Here is a 14,286-nt window from a genome sequence, read left to right as displayed (position 1 = left end):
ATTTCAGTGAAGTACATTTGTCAACATTCCCTTTTCATGTTCATAAAAGCCAAATGAGGTGGACAGGCCACTTATTCTCCACCTTTCACAGATGATGAGGAAACTGAGACCAAGTGAGACTGAATCTCTTGCATGGAGTTGTAAATAAAAAAAAAATAGCAACTGAACAGGAATGCAAATCCAGGGCTCTTTCTACGAAAGCATCTGCCTATCTTAAGCCTCTCAGGTCATGAGGAGACTGCTGGACTCTTAGAAACAGGAAGTAGGTAGGAGCTTCCCAGCTCTTAATATCCCGGGAAGTGATCTGAGGGGTCCACCAGTCTGCTCAAGCTCAAACCCAAACTGAGGATGTTACAGCCAGCCTGTCTGCTGGAGGATGTACAGCCATGTTACTGAATGCTTCCATCACACCTAAGCAGTGCTGTAGGTGGGACCCTGATTTTGGAATTTCCTTTAATATCTAAAGCCTCTGACCCAAGGATCAGTCAGGGCCAGCCTTTTGATGAATGCCAAGGGTGTGAGTCTTGGGAGTGCTGAGACCTGCCTAAGTCAGGTGCTCCATTGTCCATGGAGTAGATGCTGAGATATATATGGAACTCGGGCCACAGTGTATGATTCCTGTCATCAGGAAACTCACCGCCACGCTAAGGGCAAAACAACATGCTCAGAAAACAGCAGCAACAGTGGCAAGCCATACTAGGGAGCACAGCCTCAGGCATGGGCTGCAGGCCCCTTTTTCTAAGATCGCCTTGTTAATATGGAAAATGTGGTCCAGCCCATCGAACAGCAGCTGTACTTTTAAGTGTTCATGGACTAAGAAAACAAACATGTCAAGAAGCTGCTATGGATTACTAATATGTTTAAGTAAAATGTTATGGTGTTACCTGTGATAGCACCCACACATATGAGAAAAATGGGCACATATGTACGTGTGAGACATTGCAGGAATTCTGTGATTGCATAATGCTCATGGATTCTGGGGTGCCTTGAAATGACTCCCACTGGCTGAGCCTTACTGGACATAGAACCCTCATGAAAACCCGCACATCCCTGACTAGTGACCCACAGGGCCTCATTTGTGGATGGCTGATTTGTCAAGGATTTTCTGTAGAAAGTGGCCTCTTGAGAAATTACACTGTGTTCCCTGTCCCACCACCCACATACCCACACAGCAGAGGAGGCTGGGAGCACTTCCCCTTCCAGCGAGTGGCCAGGCCTTTGTGCTCCTGAGGGCCAGCCCTGCTCCCCTCAGTGGCCAGCCATTGTGTTTCTGCTGGCCTTACTGTTTCCAAGGTCATGGCCCACTGAAGACATTGAATAGCATTGACTGAGAAAGGAAAATAAATGGAACATCTTTGTGTTTGTGTCTGAGGAAGAAGGCACAGTGACTTTCTGTGGCTGGGTCTCTGGGTTCTGGAAAAGGGGCAGTAGTGGCAGATCTGGTGTCCTTAGGCTGTGTCCAGCCCAGCTCAGCCTTTCTGAAGTTGGATGTCCCCTAAGAGATAGCTGCACTGGTACCTGTTATGATCGGCCAAACCTGGACCTACAACCACCACACCCCAAAATAAAACTCCCTGAAGAGGCATCTACCTTCTAAGGGACCTCCCAGGCCAAACAGGAGGCCAGCAGTGAGGCACTAGCACTTCACAGAGAGCTGCAGAGCCAGATAGCCATGGCCTGTGGCTTTAGGTATGCTGGCCGGGACTGAGCTGGACAAGGCAGGAGGCCTGGGCCCTCCTCCACTTCCTAGGGCAGCAGGTTGCTGTTTTCATTGACTTTGAACATCTTGCTAGTCTTGGTTACATAGGTGCAGGGGGCCTGAGATGGCCCTAATTGAAGTTGGGAAAACGAAGGAAACCACACGCATCCTGAGTTTTTGAGGTACATAATCTGTATCTATCCTAATGAAAGGTAATATGCCCTTGATCTAGAGAGGCAGCAAAAGTTGTTCTCAAATGCAAAGCATTCATGATTTTAAAAAATCAAAATTTCATTAATATTTTTCCTCATTACAGAATAAAAAATAAAAAAGAGAAATTAGGTACACTTCACTTGAGAAGGAAATATACCTAATGCCAATCCTTTCACATATACATGTACACCCTGAAGGTTCAGGAACAATGGGCTGGGAGTTGGCAGTTCCCTGTGAGCTGTGTCCTGATCTGGCACCTCATAGTCTTCCTCAGGTTCCTTGGACAAAGGACATGCAAGTCCACAGATCTCAGTTGTGCATATTTCCAAGACTGACTTTCCAGTAACTTTCCAAATCAGCTTTTAAGAGTCATCAAAATTGGGTTTTCACAAACTAAAATTGGTCCCATGGTATCAGAGTACCAAGAACTCCGATTCAGTATTTTCCTGAGGCTATCTGCTGAGGCTCCTGGCAACCCCCCGGCTCTGCCACCCCCACAAGCCAGAGAGCACTTAGCACCACATGGGCCACTGGTGGAGATTTCCGTGGTTTTCCAGAAGGCTCTTCTGTTCATTCATCAGCAGGGCTATCTTATACTGGTCATAGTTTTCTACGGCTCCTACTCTTGCTGTTGAATTGAAAATCAGTATTACTATAAGTGCATCATCATGTTAGGTTTGTCGGACTTTGGACCTCACCAATGGTGGTGGTGTGATGCATTTTTATCTCAGGTATATTTATGCTTAGAATTATAATAACTACCTTTGGTGACATTCTGCTCTGTGGACCCAATATGAATCATCCATACCACTATTGGTAGTGCTAGTGCTGATGGACTTTCAAGTTACAACCACTGCCCCAGAGAAAGGTTGCTTCTCAGTGAGTGACACCTCATGATATCACAGAGTTCTTTTACCTTGAAAATCAGGAGAGGGTAGTTAGGCTGTGGAATCACTGCTCTCCCTAACTGGGCTGTAAACAAAACAGTTTATTTCAAATATAAGAAGTCACTTCCACTGTAGAGTGTGATGACATAGGTGAATGCAATTGTAAAAACTCATCAATCGTGCACTTGAAAGCTTTACCTTTTATTGAATACAAAGTATAGCTCAATTAAAAAACAAACTGATAAAAAACAAAAATAAGAGGCCAGAGGAGGAGAACAGGGACTTTTGAGAATGAGACTTAAGAATGGGACGGAGGTCCAGCCAAGAATGCATGACCACAATGTAGTAAGGAAATGTCAGACAAACACCGAATCTGGAAAGCTCTATTAACAAGCAGAGGGGTTGTGTACTCTTAAAAAATGTCAGTGTCACAAGAAACAAAGAAAGGCTATGGAAATGTTCCAGATTGAAGCACTGGATCCTGTCCTGGAGGGGAAAATGCTATAAAGGGCACCATGAAGATCAAATGACAATTTGATTATAGATGGTAAAGTATTGTCAATGTAGCTATATGAAACTGGTAATTGTGCTATAGTTATGTAAGACAATATCTTCATTCTTAGGAAATATGTTTCAACATATTTAGGGGTAAAGACCCACCAAGTATGTAACTCACCCAGAAATAGTTTAGAAAATGAAGTTATGTATGAATGTGTAAAAATACATCTACATGTACACACACACACACACACACACACACAGACACACACACATTCCCTATTGCTTACCTTGGGAAGAAAAGAAGAAAAAGGATAAGTTTGGGTCTTATTGCCAAAGTCAGTTCAAGGTTTGACAGGTGTTTTTGCAACATCTGCACCTCCAAGCAAACACAATGTTATCAGAATCCCCTCTTTCAATCAATAACTCCTGAGAGCCACCATCATACCCATAGCTGATTCATGAAAACCTTGACTCCTGGTCAGGTCACTGTTACGTGGAAATGAATGGGGCTTAGGCAAAGTTTAGACACTGGGACAATTACATCGATTCCGTTGAATTGAACACAAATGAGTGAGAAGGGAGGGAAGCGAAGAGAGTGGGAGAGAGAACCCACAAACAATAAGCAAATGAGCAAAAAGGTTAGCAATAGATAAATCTGGGTAAATGGTATGTATGGGCATTCTTTATACATTTTGCTTTTTATACTTCTTTTGCAAATTTGGAATTATTTCCAAATAAAAAGTTTTTTCAAAAAAAAAATATTGGGAATGAAGGAGCTAGAAAGAATTCCAAGAGCTTCACAGTATAAACTTGGGTCAGTTTGGAGCTGTGTCAGTATCCTGGTGATGGGAGTCACCATGATAATTATACTGCACTAACAGCCATAAATGGGTAATTCCAAAGCAATAAAAGCTAGATTGGTTATGTGGCAAACCTGGGAGAATGAGAGAGAATTTCCTTATTGCTTACTCTTCAGGGAAAAGGAAAACAGTACAGGATTTTTGTTGACAAGGCCAGTTGGAGGTTTGGTGAGTGCTTTCCCAACATCTGTACTTTCAAACAAGCAGAATGTTATCAAGATCCTCTCCCTCAATCAGTAACTCCTGAAAGCCACTATTTACCCATAGTTGCTTCATGAAAACCTTGACTCCTGGGTCAAGTCAGTGTTGCCTGGAGATGAAAGCAGTTCAGGCAAAGTTTATACGTTGGGACAATGACATCTATTCTGTCTAATGGCAGAATTTCTCCGGATGAACCAGGCAGCAGCACCATGGGTCTGGAAGAGGAAGGGGTGCCTAGTGATCTCTCAGTGGGCTTTCAAAGGCCATCATGTCTGATCTTGCTCAGAGGGGCCTTGTGCCCCCAAAGGTGGCTACCACTCTGGCTTACCTCCTATGGGATCCACTGTGGAAGAAGTTGGCTCCATCTCCTGCCCCCACTGAAGTTGGCCTAATGGATATGGCAGGGGTTTACTCCCTTCCCCACTGGAAGATGGATAATACAGCATGGGTTTGTTCAAGCACACTTCCCAGGCACGCAGAAACCACCCTCTCAACCTCACCTGCTTCTGGGATGAGTTAAAGTACAGATTGCACTTTATTCTCCAATCTCTAGACTGTGGAGTCACGAAGCTGAATGCTTCTAACCTTTCCTCTGATAAAGATGGACTGTTTGGGGGACTTGGATATTGACCTATATGATGAAAGCTGTATGCCTGTTTACCAGCATGTGTAAAACCAAATTGGAACACTGTACAGAGAATTAAACTCAAGTGGCAAAATAGGCTTGTGGTCGCAGCCTTTCCTGGTCATGTCACATTATGTTATTTCCTGGAGAAGGGAAAGTCAAGAACAAGAGCCTACTTTATCTGCACTGGGTCTGGAAGTTCTGTCTGGTCATGAGTCAAAGCCTCATAGCAGAGAAGGATCTATAGCAGAGAAGCATCCATAGCAGAGAAGACAAGTATCAGAGCGGGAGATGGGTAGCAAATGAGAGAGAGGCAGAGTCACTGCTGGCTATGTGCACCCCTAGAAGAAGCTGGAGACAAACAACCCCTGAGTTGCCGCCAGCATAGACTACTGAGGTTAGACAAGAAGATAGCAGCCCTGGGTCACAGGACTTTGAGGAGCCAAAAGCCCCAGTGCTGCCCTACGACTGTTTAGGGCACAGCCTGGCCAGGGCTGGAGTGAGTCACTGAGAATATACCCAGCTCTCCAACCTGTGGGTCCTGCCACCAATTCATGTCAGCAACCTTGGTCTCAGTTGATAACTTTTTAAGCCCCTACAATGTTCAAATCACTGTCTTGAACACTATACATGTATTACTTTATTTGCACTCATGACAAGCTCTCCCTCTTTTAACATAAGGAAATGGGCTGAAAATGCTGCCCTGCCAAGGTAAACTTCGAATTATTTCCAAATAATTTTAATAAAATTATTTTATTTTTATAAAATTATAAATATTAAATTATAGATTTTAAATTTTACATATAATTAATAAATTATTTTCAATAAGCGGTAGAGCTAGGATTTGCAGCCAGGACAGTCTGGCTCCAAATCTCATATACATTTTGCCCCGCCACACTGTGCATAAATAAGTGTGTACACAGACATATACACACATACACACATACACACACACACACACACAGCATGTTGGATTTTCTAGCTTCAAAGAAGAGCTTAGTGTGGCTTGTCATAATTGATTCTAGACATTCTGAAGTCACATCTGCTTCGAAAGAAGTAGTAGTATTGACCTAAAGTAACTGGTGTTCTATCACTTGGCTGAGATTGTCCCCAGTCTGGCTGTGTATATTGGCAGGGGCTCTTGTTGGGACCTCAGTGTCCTGGTTTGAGCTGCCAAGAAGGTCAGATTTGGTAAAAGCTGATGGGCTACATGAGAGGGAACTGTCAAAGGGCTGGGCTGGCTCCAGTGTCAGGGAATGTCCAGTCTCTTACACCCTAGGTCACTTGCCACCTTCTCTCCCCTGTCTTTGCAGCCAACCTCGGTTTGAAGTCCAGGGCAGTGGCTCCTGGGGAGCAGCCAGCATACCAGGGACCCGTGCACTGCATTACAACTATTGTGAGGAATGAGGGCCTGGCGGGGCTGTACCGGGGGGCCAGTGCCATGCTGCTGAGGGATGTCCCAGGCTATTGCCTCTACTTCATCCCCTACGTGTTCCTGAGTGAGTGGATCACACCTGAGGCCTGCACAGGCCCCAGCCCCTGTGCCGTGTGGCTGGCGGGCGGCATGGCAGGTAAGGGCAGCAGCAGCTGGAGCCGCACCCCTGTGCAGGCCACAGCTGTGGGACAGCTGGGGAACTGCCATGCCCTTCTCAGCCCAGGGGGAGGGCAGGACACATTTAGGTACTCACCCAAAAATTCTTTGTTAGGTACCTACTCTGTCCCCGGCCCTCTCCCACCTCAGTCTCATCCCTTTCCCCATGCAGCTATGAGAATGGCAGTTCCCATTTGACTTTGAGGCAATGGATATATTTTGAACACATACTCTGTGTCAGGCATTACTAAGCTTTGGAAAGGAAATCCATTATCATGGTTCAGTTTATTAAATGCAATCTTTGTAATGTAAGGATGCCATTAGTTCTACAAGGTAGGAATCAGTCTCCCCGTTTCACAGATGAGAAAACTCAGGTCCAGAAATGTTAAGTAGCCAATCCCAGGTCATACAGCTGGAGCTGACAGTATAGCAGGGACTCTGCAGCCAGAAAGATTTAAGTTCAAATCCACACTTCATCATTTTGTGATCATGGACTGGTTGCTTAACCTCCCTGCTCAGAATCCTGCACCACATCCCTCTTTCATTTAAGGTAAAAGTTGATATCTTTGCAACGGTTTTCCAGGCCCTCAGTGATCTAGCTCCCTGTTCCCCACCCACCTCACTTCTACTCCTCTCCCCTTCCTCACTTTCTCCAGTCACACTGGTCTCTGCTGCAACTTGACCATGCCTGGCCCTTCCCCGACCACAGGGCCTTTGTACCTGCTACTCGCCACCTCCTGAATTTAACAACGTGGAGGCAACTGGGGATTTTGGCAAGGGCCATTTGATGGAGAGAAGGGTGTAAAAACCTGATGGAGTGGGATAAAGAAAGAATGGGATGAAGGATACTGGTGCACCCAAGTATACACAACTCTTCTGAGGGTTCTGCTATGCTGTAATGAGGAACAGATAAACACAGCCATAGCCAGAAGGGCCTTTGGAAGCCAAGAGAGGATGCTTTTTAAGAAGGTTGACATCATGACATGTTTGATGTGATGGGAAAGATCTAATAGAAAGAAGAAAATCATGAATCATCCTCCTCCTCCCTCTCCTCCTCCTCCTCCCTCTCTTTCTCCTCCTCCTCATAACATTTGCCATGCTGTCAGCTCATAGCAAACACATGACGAAGCTCATGTCAGCCACCTAACTACAGTTTCACCTTCTGGCCCCCAGGTGCCTGTGCTCGTGCCCAGCTCCTAGTAAGAGCTCAGTCAGTACCGACTGGCAGAGAGGACGGCAAGGCCCCATCTGCTCTCACTTCTGCGGAGAGCAGGTGTGAATGGCCTGGCAGGCAAGTCCCATTTTGTGATGCCCTCACCCAAGGGCTGAGGGACAAGGGAGTGCACCAGGGCAGTACCTGGGGAAGTGGCCCCATTGTCCTGGCAGAAGGCACAGGTTTAGAGAGGCTCCTGGAGGACCAAGAGCAGAAGGCTGAGGGGACCAGAGGCCAGGATAGGCAGAGGGCCAAGGGCAGTCTAAGGTCTCCTTTGAGAGCTACTGGGCAGCAATTACAAAACCATGCAAACCAGTTGCCCTGGACTTTAACATCAATTTGTTTTTCTCTCCCCATCTAGGAATGTACGAATTTCTGTGTTTCTATAATAACCTGGCATTGTTTTCCTAGAGTTCCTTACCTAAGCATATCCCACGAGGATGACCTAGTGGCACGTGATCCCAAGGCTTCTATTCCACATACTTGAAAAAGAAAAGAGATTTTTCAAAAAGCTGTCCCTGCTTTGTTTTTGCAACCCCCAGACTGGCCCTTCCTTGGTGAGCAGCCTGTCTGCCTGTGTTTGTTTAGCTTCTCTCTGTGCAGAGTAAATCCTGCCCTCAGTGAGCTGCAAACCTTCAGCCTCATGCCTCACCCTGGGCTCCCTTCTGTGCCCTGGAAATGTGCTGCCAAGTACCTGTGGAGCCTGTTACTCTTTCTCCAATAAAACCTGCTAATAAAGACTGCCACGTCTCGAGCACTGGCTGTGGACTGGCACTGTGCCCAATGCTTCATGTTCATCAATTAATATGGTCCTCCAAACAGCCCCATAAGGACAGGTACTGCCACCCCATTTTACAGATGAGAAGCCCAAGGCTTAGAGAAGGGAGGAAACTTCTGCCAAGTCTCACAGCAAGTGGTGAGGGAGGATCAGAAACAAACTTTGCGGGTTCTAAGCCTGAGCTCTGTCCCTTCTCCCAGCTTAATGAATCTCTAAATGGTAGAAATCCACAAGGAACCAAGCTCCTCCAGACCCTAAGGAGCCAGCCCCTGACACCTGTTTCTTTCTCTTTGCAGGAGCAATTTCTTGGGGGACAGCGACTCCTATGGATGTCGTGAAAAGTCGACTCCAAGCTGATGGGGTTTATTTAAACAAATATAAAGGTGTCCTGGACTGTATCTCCCAGAGTTACCAGAAGGAAGGTCTTAAAGTAAGCCCACAGCAGGCCTGCGGGGTCAGTGTCAGTCCCTGGAAGGTGGTTCACACATTTAGGGGGATGTGGGACTATAGAGAAGGGAATCAGGAGACCAGGGGGCTGCTGGTGATTGTGTATCAGGTGCCACAAGCAGGTGCTTTGTCAAGCACTTCACCTGGGTGTTCTTTTCACATGGCCAGTGGAGGAGATAGGTACGTGACCTACCTGACAGAGGTTCAGAGAGGGCTGGTAACCTGCCTGCAGCCACACAGCTGGTCCATGTCTGTCTGTCACCGCATTTTGCCCTCTCAGCAAGATAGGTTGGGCAGCCCTTCCTCACTCATGGCTTAGTGCCTTCCTCACCCCTCCTCCCAGTGGGAAGTGCCAGAGCCACCTTGCCTCCTTCCTGTCCTCAGTCAGCTCATCTCACCAGCTCCAGGCCCTGTGAACTGTCTTCTGCTCTCCCACCTGAGCCCTGACCCCACACCTCTGGTCGCGGCTGAGGAGGCAGCCTCCAACACGTTTCCCTGGGCTGTGTCTCCTCTGTTCTTCCTACAGCTCAAGAGCTTAACCTAACACACACCCCTTCCCACCACCTGAAAAGGTGCTGTCCCAGGATAGACCAGACTTCCATGTCTGGTATCCAAGGTTATAAACAGATTCATCACCCTCCGGAGAAACCATCCTGCTGGCTGTTCCTTGCACGGGCTCCTTGCTTTCTTGGTGTGGCTCTTAGAGTCAGCAGACGTGGGTTCAAAGTCAGATGTAGCTACTGTGAGCTGGCAGGATCCAAGCAAGCAGCTTCATGTCTCAGGGCCTCAGTTTCTCCCAGAATGATCATCCCTTCTATGAAGGGCGGGGCATTTGTGGGTTAATACAAAAAGCACTCCATTCAATATGTAACCCATAGGGAAGAGTTAACCCTTTCTCATTTGCATTAGTATTATCAGTATTGATTTTATTAGCACCAGTGTTACTCTGGAGTTCTGAGTCTTTTCTCACATGGCTGCCCCACCCCAGGCCCTGCCAGATGAATCCGCTCCACTCTTCCAGGCCCAGTGCAGTCCACTGCCATTCCCAGGATCCATGTCCTTGGCTTGCTTCTCCTGTACCTCTCTCAAGGCGCTTCTCACACACCACCATGGGCGACAGCTATTTCTATACCTGCCCCTCCTTTGCCTCTTACAGCAAGTTTTCTGAGGTCCTGTTTTACTCTCTCCCCCAACTTGGGAAAGATCCAGAGTTGGGATGACCCAGTGTTGAGATAAATAACTAACATGCCACATGAGAGGGACAAGATCCAAAAGCTGGATCAAAGGGCCACATCTAAAGGACAGAACTACCAGAAGTCACTGTAAAGTCCAGCCCTTAGTATTCAGTCATGGATCAATCATCTCTGTAGAGGATGGGGCAATCTGACTTGGTGAAGGCTCCTAGGGAAAAATGCATAAGGGCTTTAGTTTTCAAATGCTTATTTTTAGAGCACCTAGTATGTGGTAGGCACAGTTCTAGGAGCTGGGGACAGAGCAGTAAACAAAAGAGAAAAAGCCCATGCTCTGATCAGCTAATGTGCAGTGAGCCAACAGTGAGACCTGTCCCAAGGTTGCATTAATAGAAGTATAGTGGGTAGAATAAGGGAGGTGGAGGCCTCTGCCCTGACCAGATTACAGCTGGAATGTTGCACCCGCCTTTGGTCACTACCCATTAAGCAAGACCCTAGTGGTGCCCTGGGAATGAAGAGCAGGATATCATAGCGTGTGAGGAGAGGCTGGACCCTGGTTAGTATAAGAAGATGTGATGCGGAGGAAACTTGAGTTCTGTCTTTATGTTTTAAGGATGGATAAACTCAAAGCTTTACTATTCTCATTATTTTAAATTCCTTTTTTAAATTTTTAACAAGAGCTGCTCTGACAGAAGGGTGAAGTCCAGCCCTGGTGCGGCCTCAATTGTCTTTAGTATCTTTTTTCTTCTTTTTTTTTCTTTTTTTATTTTTAGCAGAAGTACAGTTTATGATTCAGCCAATGAGTATAGAGGGATATAAAAGTGTTTCAAATGGATGATTCATTTTTATTTGAGATGTTTTTGTCTACTTCCCCAAATAGTAATGTGTCATAATTCGTAAAAAGTCTGTAGAGGCAAAATATATTGCTGATAGTATTTCCTCTGAAAATTACTGTGCTCTTTTAAAAAAATGAAGTCCCGGAAGTCAGCTGAGGTCAGACGATTGGTTTCTTAATCTCGATAGCGTTTGGTCCTCACTGTTGGTTCAGAGACAGGTTTTAAGTCAAGATAACAATACTCAGCTTGAGTAACCACTGCATGATCAGACGGTTCAAGGTTAATTGTTTAAAATTTGTATTAATTGGTCAGAAATTGGTAATATATGAACATAGGAAGCTTCCAAAACTACACGAGGATGTACTGTCTCGATGCTCTGCCTGTGGTCCCTGTCCTCGCTCAAAGGCAATTACCGTAAAGTTTCTTGTGATACGTTTCAAAAACATTTACAGTGTATATAAGAATATATGTGTATGTGCATATCTATGTATGCTTGCATATGTGACTGTTTACTTATGAATATAAATAGTAACATAAACAAAAATAACCACACCATCTAGAACAATCAGGTTGTCTCAAAGGCAGTTTTCTGGCAGCGGCAGCAGGAGGAGGTAGAGAGGATTCCCCCGGTGCCCCAGGGATGGCTCCAGCTCCCAGCTGGCTTGGGCTCTGGCCGTATGGAGCCCCCCTCCCCAAGCATTCTTGACTGTGGCTCGCAGAGGCAGAGTGCAAGGCCCCAAGCCCGTCATCATCCAATCTGTTCTCACCTTGCTATGGAAGAAGTTTATGAAGGAAAGAATTAGAAAGGCATTAATAATTACGATGGTGACCAATCTGAGTAGCTCTTTGTAACCCACTTAGGGATGATCAGTGGTGCAGCCTTTGTGGTGGGGGAATCAAAAGTCCATGGACTTGTGGAGGCATCCCCAAGTAGAAACAGAAGAAAAGTCTGGTAGTTTTGGAGCCATTCTCTGCCCACTGTTAGGGTCGTCTTGGGCTACATGGACCATAGCTCTGACTTGGAGAGTTGCTATCTGAAATAACCAGGCTGGTGAAGCACCTTGGTAACCTTGGCTCCATGGAAGCAGCTGCTGTGGAGGGGCTGTGGCAGTGAGATGAGGCTGAATGGCAGACAGACGGGGCATTTGTAGGTAGACATCTTCCGGAGGCACCAGGGCTAGCTGCCCTGGGTTGCTGTCCCTGGGGAATCTGGAGCCTTCCTCTCACTCCAGGAAACCTGAACTGCAGCCACCAGGACTCTTTCAGTTCAGAGGCTCTTCCTTTTACACGTCCAAAAGTTCATTTATTCATTCATTCATTCATTTACTCATCCATCCATCCATTCACTGATTCAATTAATGTGTTTATGGAAGGTCCACTCTGGGCTAAGCGCTTGCAGGTGCTGGGGTTTCAGAGGCAAGCCACCCACATAGCCCTGCATTCACTGCTCTGACTGTGATTGCTAATCCCACCCCCACCTCTGTTGTCTGTCCTTCCTGACAGATAAGTCACGGACACTTGGAGAACAGTGTGAGGAGTGCTGTGATGGGGAGACACCGAGTGCACAGAAAGTGAGGGGCCATCATCCACCTGGGGGTGGCCATGGGGACACTGCCAGGCTGCAAGCCAGGCCTGGGAAGCACTCCAGGCAGAGGGGACCAGAAGAGGCCCAGTGGAGGAAAAAGGCTGGCCCCTTAAAGGAATGACAGGCTGTTAACCTGCCCAGAGTGTCAGCTGTGAGATGCCGCCCAGAGAAAGTGCAAGGGAGGGCATGTGGGTCCCTGCAAGCCAGGAAAGGGTGTGGACCTGACCCTAGGCCATAGGGAGCCATTGAGGCTTTGTAGGGTGGGAGTGAGGGGGGACTCGGTCTGGAGGTCATATGCTCTGAAAGCTCTGGGGAAAAGCTGGCAGGTCTGCACTTTGTTTGCCTTCTGTGGGCTCTGCAGCAGAGCAGGCCACAGCTGCTGGAGGGGGTGCTGTCTGCCGGTCTGAAGTGGCCCACAGCTCCTGCAGGGCCTGGGGCTGTGGGACAGAAGGCTCATACTCCAAGCTGGGCCCTGGCTGCCTCTGCCTTGCAGAGCAGAGCCAAGCCCAGACCCACAGGGGAACTTCTGTGGGCACCAGCATGGAATTTTCCTCTCAGAGTTTGACCCAGTTCCTGGCTGTTATTCAGTCACTCTGGATGAGCCTGTGGAATTCCAGAAAGGTCAGATGTTAGAGAAGAGTGTTAATATTACCAGGATCTCACTTGCACCCTGCCTGAACAGCTCGAGGGCTTGGCTGAGCCACTTGTTCATCTCTAGGGATCCTTGTCCATCAGCCCCTTTCCCAGGGTCATGTCGCACCCTGCAGGCTGCTGCGAGGTGCAGGCACCTCTCCTGAAGGAAGGCCACCTGTTATCCTAGCCAGTGACAGAGGCTTGCACCAACTCTGATACCACAGTGCCCAGAGACTGAGGAAACTGGGGAAATGAAGAGGTTTGGTTTCTACTTTTACAAAATGACCACTTCTGTTTCTTAAACTTAGAAAATCACACAGGAATCAGAGTTGGTTTCTACCTGTGCCTGACAGTTCTCAAGTCATTTACATTTGTGTGGGAACTTGCTTATTAGATGGTTGTTTCTTACCAGAGGATGCGTTAAAGGCCAGCTCCTCCCCACAATCCCCCTCTCCAAAGCTCTTACCTGCTCTCGTCATTCATTTTCTGGGTCATGTTGTTATTGTTCCTGAAGGGGCCTTGTCTCTGCTAATGGGTTATAACTGCTTGAGAGTTGGAATCACATCACATTTATGAGCCGACACCCAACACCAAGCAAGAAGATTGAGGGAGGAAAGGAAGATCATAGGCAGTGTTTGGGAAGCATCACATAATACTCCCCAGGGATGGAAGACAAATACAGGTGTCATGGAGCAGCAAAGGCAGAGTTCATCAGCTCATCAGCACAGGCCATGCTTCCTGAGCACGCATGCTAGTGATGGAGGTTGAGTCCTACTCCCTATTAGGTGATAGACTATTGATAAGAACAAGGAGGGTGATGATGATAATCAGCAGTTAATGCATGCTTATACTGTATGCCAGGCACCGTGCAAGTGCTTGAAAAACCTTATCTCATTTAGTCCCTCCAACATTCTTATCAGGTCAATTCTATTATTACCCCCGTCTTACAGTCAGGAAAATTGAGTTCCAGAGAGTTTGCCATTGGCCCAAGTGACACAGCTACTCAATGGCAAAGCTGTGCCTCAAC

At 47.0% G+C, this 14,286-nt stretch overlaps 1 protein-coding gene across 4 annotated transcripts in view; it reads left to right on the top strand.

Moving 5' to 3' along the window:
- The window catches only part of SLC25A48 (solute carrier family 25 member 48), a 53,872-nt gene that overhangs the window by 30,284 nt on the left and 9,302 nt on the right, over positions 1-14,286 (top strand). For 3 of the 4 annotated variants that reach the window (XM_030822805.1, XM_030822814.1, XM_030822811.1), the window contains exons 5-6: positions 6,300-6,557; positions 8,865-8,998. In XM_030822805.1, coding sequence (XP_030678665.1) covers positions 6,300-6,557; positions 8,865-8,998 — 392 coding nt within the window. The remainder of the gene's footprint in view (positions 1-6,299; positions 6,558-8,864; positions 8,999-14,286) is intronic. The other variant, XM_030822821.1, reaches the window with a different exon arrangement.

This window comes from Nomascus leucogenys, chromosome 2 (assembly GCF_006542625.1).
Source record: "Nomascus leucogenys isolate Asia chromosome 2, Asia_NLE_v1, whole genome shotgun sequence".
In the NCBI taxonomy this organism is placed as follows: domain Eukaryota; kingdom Metazoa; phylum Chordata; class Mammalia; order Primates; family Hylobatidae; genus Nomascus; species Nomascus leucogenys.
The sequence above is the reverse complement of the archived record's forward strand: the minus strand, read 5'-3'. Positions and strand labels throughout refer to the sequence as shown.